Source organism: Fusarium phalaenopsidis (genome assembly GCF_050370095.1).
Source record: "Fusarium phalaenopsidis strain FUZ10S chromosome Unknown contig_32332, whole genome shotgun sequence".
NCBI classification, from domain to species: domain Eukaryota; kingdom Fungi; phylum Ascomycota; class Sordariomycetes; order Hypocreales; family Nectriaceae; genus Fusarium; species Fusarium phalaenopsidis.
Window position 1 is genome coordinate 1,153,912 of NW_028145391.1, and position 12,231 is coordinate 1,166,142.

The 12,231-nt window shown below is 53.5% G+C and overlaps 5 protein-coding genes across 5 annotated transcripts; 1 reads left to right on the forward strand and 4 right to left on the reverse strand.

The window, feature by feature from the left end:
• Positions 1-129: 129 nt before the first annotated feature.
• LRP88_13364 (mitochondrial small ribosomal subunit Rsm22-domain-containing protein) lies at positions 130-3,592 on the reverse strand (the record flags this gene model as incomplete). Its single annotated transcript, XM_083249737.1, has 4 exons — positions 130-2,397; positions 2,924-3,004; positions 3,059-3,465; positions 3,514-3,592. The coding sequence occupies 4 exons, from the start codon at positions 3,590-3,592 to the stop codon at positions 130-132; spliced, it is 2,835 nt and encodes a 944-aa protein (XP_083094071.1).
• A 231-nt stretch (positions 3,593-3,823) lies between these two features.
• Positions 3,824-4,942, forward strand: LRP88_13365 (putative RNA methyltransferase; the record flags this gene model as incomplete). The annotated part of the gene is made up of 3 exons (XM_083249738.1): positions 3,824-3,850; positions 3,903-4,011; positions 4,068-4,942. 3 exons carry the CDS (start codon positions 3,824-3,826, stop codon positions 4,940-4,942), a joined length of 1,011 nt encoding a protein of 336 aa, XP_083094072.1.
• An 82-nt stretch (positions 4,943-5,024) lies between these two features.
• Positions 5,025-7,515, reverse strand: LRP88_13366 (pectate lyase superfamily protein-domain-containing protein; the record flags this gene model as incomplete). The annotated part of the gene is made up of 4 exons (XM_083249739.1): positions 5,025-6,188; positions 6,388-7,135; positions 7,197-7,308; positions 7,356-7,515. The coding sequence occupies 4 exons, from the start codon at positions 7,513-7,515 to the stop codon at positions 5,025-5,027; spliced, it is 2,184 nt and encodes a 727-aa protein (XP_083094073.1).
• A 654-nt stretch (positions 7,516-8,169) lies between these two features.
• Positions 8,170-9,453, reverse strand: LRP88_13367 (lipoate synthase; the record flags this gene model as incomplete). Its single annotated transcript, XM_083249740.1, has 2 exons — positions 8,170-8,454; positions 8,530-9,453. The coding sequence occupies 2 exons, from the start codon at positions 9,451-9,453 to the stop codon at positions 8,170-8,172; spliced, it is 1,209 nt and encodes a 402-aa protein (XP_083094074.1).
• Positions 9,454-10,914: 1,461 nt separating this feature from the next.
• Positions 10,915-11,343, reverse strand: LRP88_13368 (uncharacterized protein; the record flags this gene model as incomplete). Its single annotated transcript, XM_083249741.1, has 1 exon — positions 10,915-11,343. One exon carries the CDS (start codon positions 11,341-11,343, stop codon positions 10,915-10,917), a length of 429 nt encoding a protein of 142 aa, XP_083094075.1.
• Between the last annotated feature and the right edge of the window lie 888 nt (positions 11,344-12,231).

Sequence of the window (12,231 nt, forward strand, 5' to 3'; positions counted from 1 at the left end):
GTCCAAATATGTCGTTACGTTGTGCTGTTTTTGTGTTGAGATCTATCATGATATCCAACGCCTCATGTCATACCCCGACCTGATGCCTCATTTTTGTACATTATACTTTTACATTGGTGATACAATTTCTCAACGCCCCTTCCTGCTGTCCTCCTCCAGCTCAGCCTCTACCTCCTCGTCCATCTGCTTGGCAATCATCTTCTCCTCTTCCTCCTCCGCCTCCAGGATCTCCTGGATCAGTCGGCTCTTCTTATCCTGCTTGTTCTTGCCGCGTCGCTCCCGTGGCGCATTCTTCTCGCTCGCGCTGATGCCCCCGGGACCCATAACGATCTCGACCTTTCTGGGCTTCTTGCCCTCTCCCGCTCGCTTGCCGCCGTCGTCGTGTCCCTTACCCGCTCGGACCTGTCGGAGAACTCGCGTCTTGGCTCCGAGCGCCCAGAGATCTCCCCATCGTGCCTTGCGGGCATCGTGGTATGCCACCTTACCGAAGCTCTTGGGCACCGTCCATCTCTCAAGCTTGCCTTCAGGGGTACATAAATCTAGAGTGACATGACCCTTGCGCTTCAGGGGAGGTAGGATCGTTCGAGGTAGCGTCTGCATATCGGGCTTTGTCTCTGAGTGTTCGTATCCCTTGAAAGCCTCCTCCGTCGCCTGCTTGCCAGTCCAGGGGCTCTCCTTGGCTACACCACGTCTGAGAGCCACATAGCTGAACTCGACCTCGCCTTGGTTGTCCTGGCTGTTTCCGAGCATGCGAGTGTAAAATGTCGGTCGCACAAATCGCTGGTTAAAGTGGCAGAAATCCTTTCGGCCAGTGCTCTTGCCAGTGGCCTGGTACATGGGACACACTCCTTGGTTGGTACAAGGAGCAATAACATGTCCAGGCTCCTTCTCGCGTTGATAGGCCGGGTTGAAGTCCTCAGGGTGGATCTCAGACTGTCCCGACTGAGGGAGAAGGAACTGCTTCAGAACTGTGTCACGAACATGAGCCACAGCCTCGAAGCCGCGAGGGTGAGCCTTTTCCAGAACAATAAGGACACCCCCGTCCTTTTTCAGTAAACTCCAGAGGTTGTTGAGGATCGCTTGTCGGTAGTGATCCTGCTGCTCCTTAAGGAAGAGGTGAGACGCAATGATGACATCGTAGCTCTTTCGAGCCTGGGGTTTGTCTCCTGCATCCAGATGCTGGCCACGCATTTCTCCTGAATGTTCATAATCAGGCAGTCGAGGAAGAAATGTGGTGTTGTGTAGGAAGGTTTTGGCGCGATGTCGTAGACGATCTGATCCAACCACGACTGTTCGCTTTCCAGGAGGGTCAAGTCCTTTGACTTGGCCATTCTCCTTCAGCAGATCCCACTCTGCTCGCACAATCTCATCCCACGCAATCAAGCCAGCACCACCGGATCCCGCATCAAGAACACTGAGGCCGGTACCGTCCTTGAGCTTAGACTGCAACCACTCACTTCCGACTCGCTTCCGGACCTCTCGTAGTGTAGCCATAACGGAGGCATAGGCAGGTGGCAAGAAACCTGCAATGAAAGCGTCCGCCTCGATCTCGGTCATGTGTCGGGAATCTGCGTGAATGCCAGCAGCTCTCTGCCCGCCATTCCTCTTGCCTTCGGGCGTCGCAGGAGATAAAGGAAGACCAGCGCCACCAAATGCATCTTCCGCCGCACTCTTGACATGGTCAATGTGTGTTCGCTGCAAAAGATCTCGGATTGGCATGATCAGCTCGTCCCGCGGCAGAGAAATCTCAACGGGACTGCCATGGAATCGACCCTCAATGGACAGAGGATGGAATCGTAGAGTTTCGCCAGACACTCTCTCCCTCCATTGTTCCTCTGGCCACTGAGGCGTCTCCTCGGCCTCCGCCAGGCGCTCTGCGAGCTCCTCCTCCTCTGCCGCTACTCGATCCTCTGCCTCTTGCTGCTGTCGCCGGGTCTCCTCAAAATCCTTGGCCAATTTTTGCATCGCATCGTACTCTCGTTGATTCCTTGCCACTAGTTCGACATATCCCGGAGGTTGATGCAGTGACTCCTCCATGGCCAAATCTGCCAGCTTGGGTTGCGGTAGCACTTCATCAGACTCTTCCACTATCTCGTCTTCCGCTGCCTCCTCACGGGGAATCTGGTAGACGATCTCCTCAAATTCGCCTCCCTCAACCTCCCGCAGTATGGTACCCTCATTATCCGGTCGTGGGGGCTCGGGCCCCATGTCGGCGTGCTCTGGGATACCAACATCTTCAGGCCTAGTCTCTCGCAAGGGTGCACCGTACAATCGTTCGTAGAGGGCGTATTCTTCGTCATTGAGATATCCCTTTGGCAAGGTATCTCTGAATCGCTGCTTGGCATCTCGGACAACCTGCTCAATCTCTTCTGGCGATGCGCGCGGGGCCACCGCTTCCTGTCGCAAACATCTCGAAGTCGAAAAAGCCTGTGTAATTGCCGTGCTCTTATTGGGCTGGGATGCTTGGAGGGGAGAAATTCGTCGTAATCGTAGGGAAGGAGCGGAATGGGTGTAAAAACGAGTCGAAACTAATGAAGAAGAAACATTACACCTCGGACAGGCATTCCGGATGCCCCTTGCTGACAGCATTTTCTGTATTGTACAAGTTTTGGGGTTGATGGTTGAGGTTGGAAGCTCGTCTGGAACTTTTTCGCCGCTACGCGTAGTCACGTGATGTAAGTAGTAATCATGATGGCCGCACTCATGAGCAGCTTCGCACAGAGGAAGCCAGGACAGGGAGATGGAAGCCTCGGAATGATGGTTTATGAATCAGTGTTGATCTAATGCCTTCGACTATCGATATAATTATTACGCCCATGAAAGAATCCTTTGCCAACGCCATGCTCATCGCTTAATCACTACCAATATCTGCCAAAGTCTTGAATGTAGACCTTGGAGGGCCAGGCCTCGACGCTCCACCCACTGTCCCTCCACTTGAAGTCTGGACTGTGGGTTGACGGTAAATGTTGAACACGCTCTTCTCAGCCGCCTTGTATGAATCGAACTAGAAGCCTGTTAGCAATTCACCCTCGTCCCGCAGTTCCTTCTAGTGACGTACCGAGAACAGGGACACGAAGTACAGTCCGAAGAATGTTACAAACATATCCAGAAGCGCCCTCAGGCTCCACTGCCTGGCCAGCGAGGCCGACTTTGTATCTCCGCCCAGCGTCCGGCCGGGTGTCTTGAATGCGTCGCCAGGCTTGGTCGCGCCACCGAGCTTGACAGCATTGTTGATGGCCGCCGTCAACGCCGGGGGGTTGGCACCTCGGATGGTCTCGATGCAGTTGCCGCTGTGGAAGATCTTGAAGGTGGGCATGGCTGAGACGCCGTTGGATCGCGCGATGCCCGCCTGGCTGTCAACGTTGACCTTGGCGAAGGCCACCTTTCGAGGGGACGAGTGTTCCTTGGCGAGGCTGTCAAAGGTCGGCGCGATCATCTTGCAGGGACCGCACCAGTCGGCGTAGACTTGCGCGTGTTAGTGACGATGCGCGGCATCGGAGGGGGTTGACATACAGTCTGCGATGACAACATTTGTGCCGGCGAGGAGGCTGCTCCACTCCGATTCAGAACCGATACTAATAGGGCCGCTCATGGTTGCGATGGTTGTTGTTGAATGAGTTCCAAGATGAAGGCCAGATCATCCGTATCGCTCCGTTGGTCGTGATGCTGACCAAGCGCAGGCAGGCAGGCATGTGCGTGCTCGGGGAACCGGATCGGGCAGGCGGTGGACAACCCCAGACAAATTCTGCCGGATCAATGCAATAACTTTTTGAGCTTCACTGAACATGGACAAAGCTCCACAGCTTGGATCCCCATCATCAAAATGTCTTTTCACGAGCGCAAGTCCAAGGTGAGTCAATTTTCAAAGAAACAGCTGTCGTTGTATATCTAACTTTGAGTAGAAGCGGAAAACCGGCCACAATGGCCAGGACACAACGTCCTTCAAGCCATCCGCAACCTTCAACCCAACGGATGGCGGCCGACCATGGACAGTATCCGTCGCAATTCCTAGTAGCGTCCTTACAAAGTATGACCTCAATTCTTTCATTAATTTCTTTGCTGACCAGTCAGTCTTGCTACTGCCGACCAGCGAATGACCCAGCCAGGTCGAATTGCTCGTGCCCTCGCCGTCTTCTCCGTCGATGAAGTCGTCGTCTTTGACGATTCTCCCCTCTCCGCTCGACCTCGTCACACGGACCCGAACGGTTACACTGGAGATACCGACCCATGTCACTTTCTCACCCATATTCTATCTTTCCTAGAGGCACCGCCCTTTATGCGAAAGACTCTCTTCCCTCTTCACCCCAACCTGCGTCTCACCGCGCTGCTGCCCAGTCTCGACATGCCGCATCATCCCCATCCTAAGGAGTGGATTCCCTACCGCGAGGGTGTCACGATTGCTGGTCAGACAAGCACGGGTTCTGGAACTCTTGTTGAAGTGGGGTTGGATCAGCCAGTTGAGATTCAGGAAGAAATTCCTCCCAAGACCAGAATAACACTCAAGTTCCCCGACGATGAGACCCAATACCCCGAGCCAGTCCATCCCGCCGCTCCAAGGACAGAGGGTGGCTATTACTGGGGTTATACTGTTCGAAAGGCCAACTCTCTGTCCGGCGTCTTCACCGAGAGCCCGTATGAGAATGGCTATGACATCAGCATTGGCACTTCGGAACGTGGAGTCCCAGCCTCCAAGGCGTTCCCTCATGGCAAACGGGTCAACTTCAACCATCTGCTCATTGTCTTCGGTGGCCCACGTGGTCTCGAGTTTGCATCTATGAATGATGAGGAGTTGAGCAGCATGGATATTCAAGGCTCCAAGACAAGGGAGCTGTTTGATCACTGGATCAACGTTCTGCCCAACCAGGGCAGCAGGACCATCAGAACAGATGAGGCTGTCTTCATTGCATTGACTGCTTTGCGGGGAATTTGGGATTCTAGTTAAATGACTGGTATAGCACTTGATACCCTATGTACACCTTATGTGTGCGCTTCCTACCTGGCCGGGGGACATTATAGTTAAATGTTCATGACTGATACAGAGCCAATGTGTCAGCAAATGTGCTGTTGTTCTGTATCGCTTCAACCCAGTCTACGCCATCACGCTCCAACATGATCCTGGTACCCACCGTGCTCAGTCCAAGGACTCTCGTTCCCTCATTGTAACCCGCGAAACTCAAGATCCTCTCCTGGCAAAATTCCGGAGACTTGTTGCTCGCACACGAGTCGTTGTAGTTGTTGAAGAATGAGTACAGCCCCGCTCCATATATAACCACATTGCTGGAATTCATGACTCTCATGCCCCATCCCATATTGCATCCCGCAGGAACAGGGTCATTCTGACAGTCCGCCCCAAAGTCAGGATCGCTGAGGATAGGCACAAGCGGGAAGGGGTATTGGGCCACGGGGCGAGGCTGGAAATATGCCTCCTCTGTCTGTACATGGCCCATGTACACGTCCTTTGTGTTGACGAGTTGATACTGGTACAAAACGTGATGCTCGGATCCAGTTGCGCTGAGCCAGATGCGACCTCTCCGGGCTTCGACGAGTACACCCCGTCCTGCGTAGATGGTAATTCGTTGGTACTTCTGGTCTTCGAGGTCATGATCAGCAACCCAGTACCAGCAGTTTTCCGTAAACAAGCCTCCAGCATACGCTGTGATGTGTATACTCATATAAGCAGCCACACACTTTGGCTGAACCGTATCTGTAGCTTTGAGTGCAGGGCATTCAGAAACCTGGAGGTATGTTCCCGCAAACCCTCCAATACGAGTGTGTACATCCCACATGCCGGATGGCAAATCGGGACTGTAAAGATTGTACTGAATGAGAATGGCGCCTGCTGTTGCGCCGCGGGTCGAGACAATGGTGTCGGACCATTCAATTTGGCCAACGTCCCCTGGACGACCAACTTGAACGACTGGTCGAGGGTTTTCCACGTCTTGGAAGTTTGGTCCAGTACCCATGATGATCGACGCAAGGGCCTCTCCCACGATTTTGGCATTCGGAGGTAAATAGATGGTGTCGGTGACCATGTAGTATCCAGCATCGAGGTAAGCAATGAGTCCGCTGGTTGCTGTGTAATTGAATAGCGCGTTGAGGGCTTGAGTGTCATCGTGAGAGGCATCTCCGTAAGCTCCGTTGGCTTTGGCTGAAACGAAGAAGATGCTTGGGACCTGCTCATATTGGGGCTATCGCTGTTAGCAGCGCCTGAAAACAGAGACTCAACCTACCTTTGATCTCTCGAGATAGATATTGCGGTCGAGAAGGCTAACAGCCCGAGGTGATGGTAGAGCGTAGTAGCCTGCTGCATCAAACATGCCCCAAGAGTCGGCATAGTGTCCCTGATACTGTCAGAGTACTCCAGGTTCTTCCCTCCGCGGTACTTACCATCACAAAAACAGATTCAGCTGCTGGTCTCATCATAGAGTCCATAAGATCGGTGCCTTCAGGGCCAACAAGGATTTTGTTGACATTTTTAAAGTTGACATTCTCTATCGCCAGAGACGCTGCGCTTCCTGCGGCGCCTGGGTCGGTGCGTGTCGTCGAGATAGCAGTGTCGATATTCTCGAACCAACTATCAAGGAGAGTGATGGAACCAACACCCTTCGATACATCGTCCATCTTGATACCGACGCGGCAGTTCTGGAATACGGCGCTCTTGAAGGTCCATCCCCAGTTCCAGGTCATCCAAACAGCAACATCGGCATTAGAGAACCAAAGGTTGCGTGCCGTGAACTGCTGGTTGCCCAGAACAGTCGCATTGCCGCCGCCGTAAAAGTATAGATCGTTCAACAAGCCACCAGATCCCTCCTCGATAAACAGACCAGTGTGGGCGTTGCCCGGAGCAGTCGATAGCCTGAACACACAACTGCTGATGGATGTTGCTTGGGAAGAGGGCCAGTGGATGCCCACAACTGGAAACTCAGGAGGGAGAGCAGTGGTGTCCAAGATCAAGTTGCGGATCTGTCGAAAGAAGACATTTGTAGAGTTCCAGGATAAAGCGCCGTTGAATAGATATGGGTTCGCATCGATCAAGCCAAAGCTTTCCTTGGAGAAGGCAGGAGACGCCTTGATGATCGGACGGTCGTTGGGGTCACCGACAATCTGGGTATAGTATAGATCGATGATGGAGTTGCTGATCAGGTAGGTTCTATCCAAGTCAGTGGCATGCTGGAATCCTTCATCGAGCAACTTACCCTGAAGGGATGTAGACGAGCGCGGGCGAGATCGTGCTCCCCTTGCAAACTCCGGCGATACATCGAACGCCTGCGCTGATGGCAGCATTTATCGCAGCCGTGTCGTCGGCAACTAGACGAGCTATAAGCCAGAAACTGAACAGCATCAGGGACACCCACCTCCATCACCAACAGCGCCATAGTCCTTCACGTTGCGAAAGACTTGGTATAACTTGTCCGGGTAGTAAGGAGCAGTCCCGAGATGTGGGATATCTTCGAGCCAGTATCTTGCGTGTGCCGTGCCCGCAAGAGCAAGGGCGAGAGCCCCCTTGAACTTCATAACGAAGGACGAAGATGAGAGGAGGTAGAAACAGGGGTAGGTCGAAAGGAAGAAAAGTCAGCTTGGAGAGTGAGGTTGGAAAATATTATAGAAAATGTGCAGATGCCAGGTGCTTTCGAGTTGAGTTGATGCTCGAGGCAAGCGCGGGTTGACGCTCCTTCCTAGAATGTAGTCGTGGGAGCGACCTGCACCTTCCTCGGGCACCAGCATTGAAACGACCTGGAAATACCCTCAATCACGGCACCATGAACTCTCCTCTTCATCCATCTTGTATTTTCTTGCTGTCGATGGAAGAGTCACATGCAGTGATACTGTTTCTCAACCTATTCGAGCAACGGTTTTGTGCACCTCCACCAGATCACCGTCGATCTGTGAGCCCCTCAACTTATGGAACAGTGTAAGTGTAGCATGGGAAACCTTTGCACAATGATGACGCGTATTCTGCAGATGCTCACTGAGAATCAAGAAATCGAGATGATGCTGATGAACCCATTGCGGGCAAGTGATTGTGTTGAGTATGTGACACCCAGCCTTGTTGAAGGCCGTGCTTTTCTAGTTGAAGACACCCCCCCTATCCAATGAACGCCATCCGATGCGGCCACCGCGTGGTCATAACCCGTGATTATGTAGTGTAATTTTATAATGAAAGTAGCCCTAGATGGACGATCGAGTCTCCGAGTCCAGTGCAACAGCCTTGGCAAGGGTTCCCCTAGCCATGGCCTTTTCGCCCGAGCGCTTGCGGAGGACATTCTCAATAAAGGCCTCTCCGGCCTTGTATGAGGAGCGCACCAGAGGTCCGCTGGCGCAGTACAGGAAGCCCATGTCCAGCGCCCTCTTGTTCCACATCTCAAACTCGTCAGGGGTGACGTACTTCTCGACCTTGAGGTGGCGCTTGGTTGGTCGCATGTACTGGCCAAAGGTGACGACATCGACATCGGCCTTGCGAAGTTCTGCGACTGTTAGTTGAGTTCATTCCAAAAGGACTGGCTTCTTACCCTCAAGCGCGGCCATGACCTCGTGCTCTTGCTCTCCGAGACCGAGCATCAGACTGGTCTTGGTGATGATACCTTCCTTGCCCTTAACTTCCTTGACATGCTTCAACACGCTCAAGCTCTGTCGGAAAGTGGCTCTGCGGTCTCGCACGTATGGGGTGAGGTCCTCGACAGTCTCAACGTTGTGGGCGTAGACATCGAGCCCACTTTCAGCCACAACCTTTACCATATCCAGATCACCACGGAAATCGCCAGTCAGAGCCTCAACGAGCAGAGACGGCTTCTTCTGCTTGATCCTCCGAATCGTCTCGGCGAAGTGGTGTGCTCCGCCGTCTGCCAGATCATCTCGGTCCACACTGGTCAAGACAACGTATCCAAGACCCCACCTAGCCAGAGCCTCCGCGGTGTTCTCAGGTTCGTGAGGATCCAATGCGGCGGGCTTTCGGTTCGTCTTGACACTGCAGAAGCGACATCCTCTGGTGCACGTGTCACCCATGAGCATGATAGTCGCAGTGGCGGCATTCTTATCGGAACCACCCCAGCACTCGGAAATGTTGGGACATCGAGCTTCCTCACAGACGGTATGCAGTCCCAATCCTCGCAGATCCTTCTTAATGCTCTTGAAGTTATCGTTTCCAGCAGGAATGGGCGTCTTGAGCCACTCTGGCAATCTCGTAATCGTCCGTTTCTTGCCCTCGGGGCCGACTTCGGCGGTTCGAAGAGTAAATGCTTCTGCAGGCGACAGCGGCTGCGCAGACGACGAGGTAGCCAAGAAGTCTGAGAATTCGGCAACCGTGGTATCCTTGAAGTAGCTCTTTCGTTTGGGCTTGGCGGGCTCGCTCGATGTCGGAGGTACAGTGGCGAAAGCTCGAACGGTGGAAGACGCGGTGAGGGCTTTCCGGAGAGGGGCATGCGCCCGCTTGAGCGAGGGAGCTATCGACGCCATGATATCGAGACAAGGCAACCGACCTCTTGTCTATAGAAGGAAGGGGAGGAATAAAAAAGACCGTTGAGGCGTTCGTGGGGATGTTGAGCAAAAGCTGGTTCAGTGGCTGCAGAAGCCCATGCAGAAATTCGGGGGAAAAGGCCGATGCGACCCGCCCGAGCCCGGGTGGCATCCGAGAGACTGGCCAATCACAGGCCAGCGCAATATCCTTAATCAGCTCCCTCGCAGCTGGCAGTCGATCCATCGCAACACCAAAACGCCTTTGCAAGGGTTGATTTGCACCTTTTCACAACGGACAAATTAGTCATCGGACCATGAGTTCCATGGTAGCCGAGGATCAAGTCGCCGATAGAAGGCGAACAGTCGATACGCCGACAAGCAAACGGTGTGTCGGCCAACAGTCGCCGAATGGTCCGATAGCCAAATATTCACAGATATCGACACAAAGATATTGAGCTGACAAGGTCTATTGCTCCTATCTACTGGGAAGAGCCAAATGGCCTTCATCGGTTCCTTTCCAGAACCTAATCACCAATCCTCCTTTTCATATAAATCATTTTCCACCCCTCCGAATCAAACAAAACCATACTCCAAACGTCAATCCTTCATCCAAGGGTCGTGAAGCATCGTCACAAGTGTGAAGGCTTCTGCCCGGATCACCAACCATCCTAAAGGGGGTATCGCCAAAGAGAAGTATAGAAAAACCAGTTCATCCAAGAATCAGAGGTTTTGAAGAGAATATGATTGTTTCCCGCGTCGCCGACGTCGTCCCCGTCTCCTTGGTCCCGTCTCCCTTTGTGGCAGCAGAGTCGGGAGGAGATGTTGACCGAATAACAATTCAAAGGGATCTCCAGCCAGCAACACGCACCGGCTGCTATCCATGTGAGAAGGGGATTGATCTCAAAACCATCGAGTGTTGACCAAGCCTGGAAGAGACATCCTTGAGGAGTCTGGAAAAGATGGGAAAAGGGGGTGAAGAAGATAAAACAGGCTCGGTCGAGGTCAACGGTTACCCTTACACGTGGGCAGCAGCTTATGAACATTGCACAAGACACAGACTGAAGCTGTGTATGGCGCAGTCAACGCGCGCGAGTGCGTGCCGCCGGGGATGAATGAAACATTAAGAGTTGAAAACCCGCGAGGTGTGTCCAAGGAGCGGGTGTGCTCGATGAAGCGCATGGAAGCAAGTCGGGCTATCCATGAAGAAAGGGCAGAGTCTCAAGACTCATCAAGGTGAAGCAGAGTGTTGTTTGCCAGACGGCGAGTGTCGTTCTGCAGTCGATATCGTGGCGCTGTTAACGTCGTTTCATCGTAAAGAAATAGGCCGCGCTAATGGCCAAGGGTAAAAAGCAAAAGAGTCTCAAAGACTGAGTGACGAGATGATCGCATCGAAGAGTTCGGAGGTCGACAGTGGAAATCCACTGTCCTCAGGGTCACCCCTAGTTGCGTACTAGGACGCGACTATAGGAGGGCGACGACAACCATACCAGCGACACCAGCCAGGGCCATCTTGCCGACTTGGGCAACGGAAGCAGCGTTCTCGGGGACCTGAGTAGCCTCGCCAGAACCACCAGTGGTTCCAACAGATGCGGTGCTGGCGATGGTGCTCTTGGGCGTAGCCTCGTGGGAGGTAGCGTTGACAACAGAGACGAAGCTGGTGCTCTCGATGACGGGGGTAGAGGTGGTCTCGGCGACAGTCTCAACCTCGGAAGTGGTCTCAGCCTGGGTGGTCTCGGGTTGAGCCTCAGTGCTGAAGCCAGTCGCGGTGACGGTGTGAATCTGCGAGAGGAAGTAGGTCTTGGTGAGGACCGCAGTGGAAGTCTGAGTGGTGGTATCCTCGGCGAGGGCGAGGGCTGGCAGGACAGCCAGGATAAGCTTAGAGAAATGCATTTTTGTTGAGTGAGTTGATGGACCGTGTAAGTGAGTGCTTTCAAAGCGTGTAGGCAGCGGTGTATCGCGCGCAAAAGTTTTGTGTGAAGGTAGAGGCGGTCGTGTAAGTGAGCGAGTGGAATACTCTGTAATCCAAACAGCGGAAAGCCAGGCTATGGTAAGCAAGTTTATAAAGGAAGCGATAGACTCTGCCAACGAAGTCTGTGGGGAAGAGATGTTTCGAAAGGTTTGAAGGCTAGAAGGATCCTAGAAGAGAGAGTCCGGGATCCGTCGGGGGGAAGGGATCCATGAAGTACTCCGGGGCACTGTCTATGCGACGAACAGCAAACAATGGCGCCGCGGGACCTGACAGGCGAGCCCTCCATTAGAGAGAGACCTGACCAGGGTACGGCTCAAGTGCAGCAAAGTGCCGCCAGGCCAGATGTTGACCATGATGGTGGGATGGGAGGGGCGGACTAGGCCGGAGCCCATTAAACTGGGTATAGGTGACACGGAATTAAGCCCTTGTTGGGCTGCGTCTCAGGTACTAGTGACCTAGTCAACGGGGCTTCTTGGCCTGGGCCTCCCCCTCGAGGGAAATTAATTACAGCGCATGTCGACAGCTTCAGGCACGCGAGCCGGGCGACCAGGCCCTGGGACGTGGCCCTGTCGTAGGCCCATGTTGTTTCTTTTGGCGTCATTGTATGCCCCGGAAGCGCCAGCCCAGGGCCTTTGACTGTTCGGCCTTTGTCTCTACTCTTGTCTTTGTGAGACGAACTTGAGATGTCTTGGAGCAGGCAAGGTTTCACCGGTAGTGGCCATCCTGGTCTTTGGTGACGGACTGTTGGGATGGCGATGCAACCATGGAAAAACTCTGCACTTTCCAACAGAACAGAACCGACAAGTCTT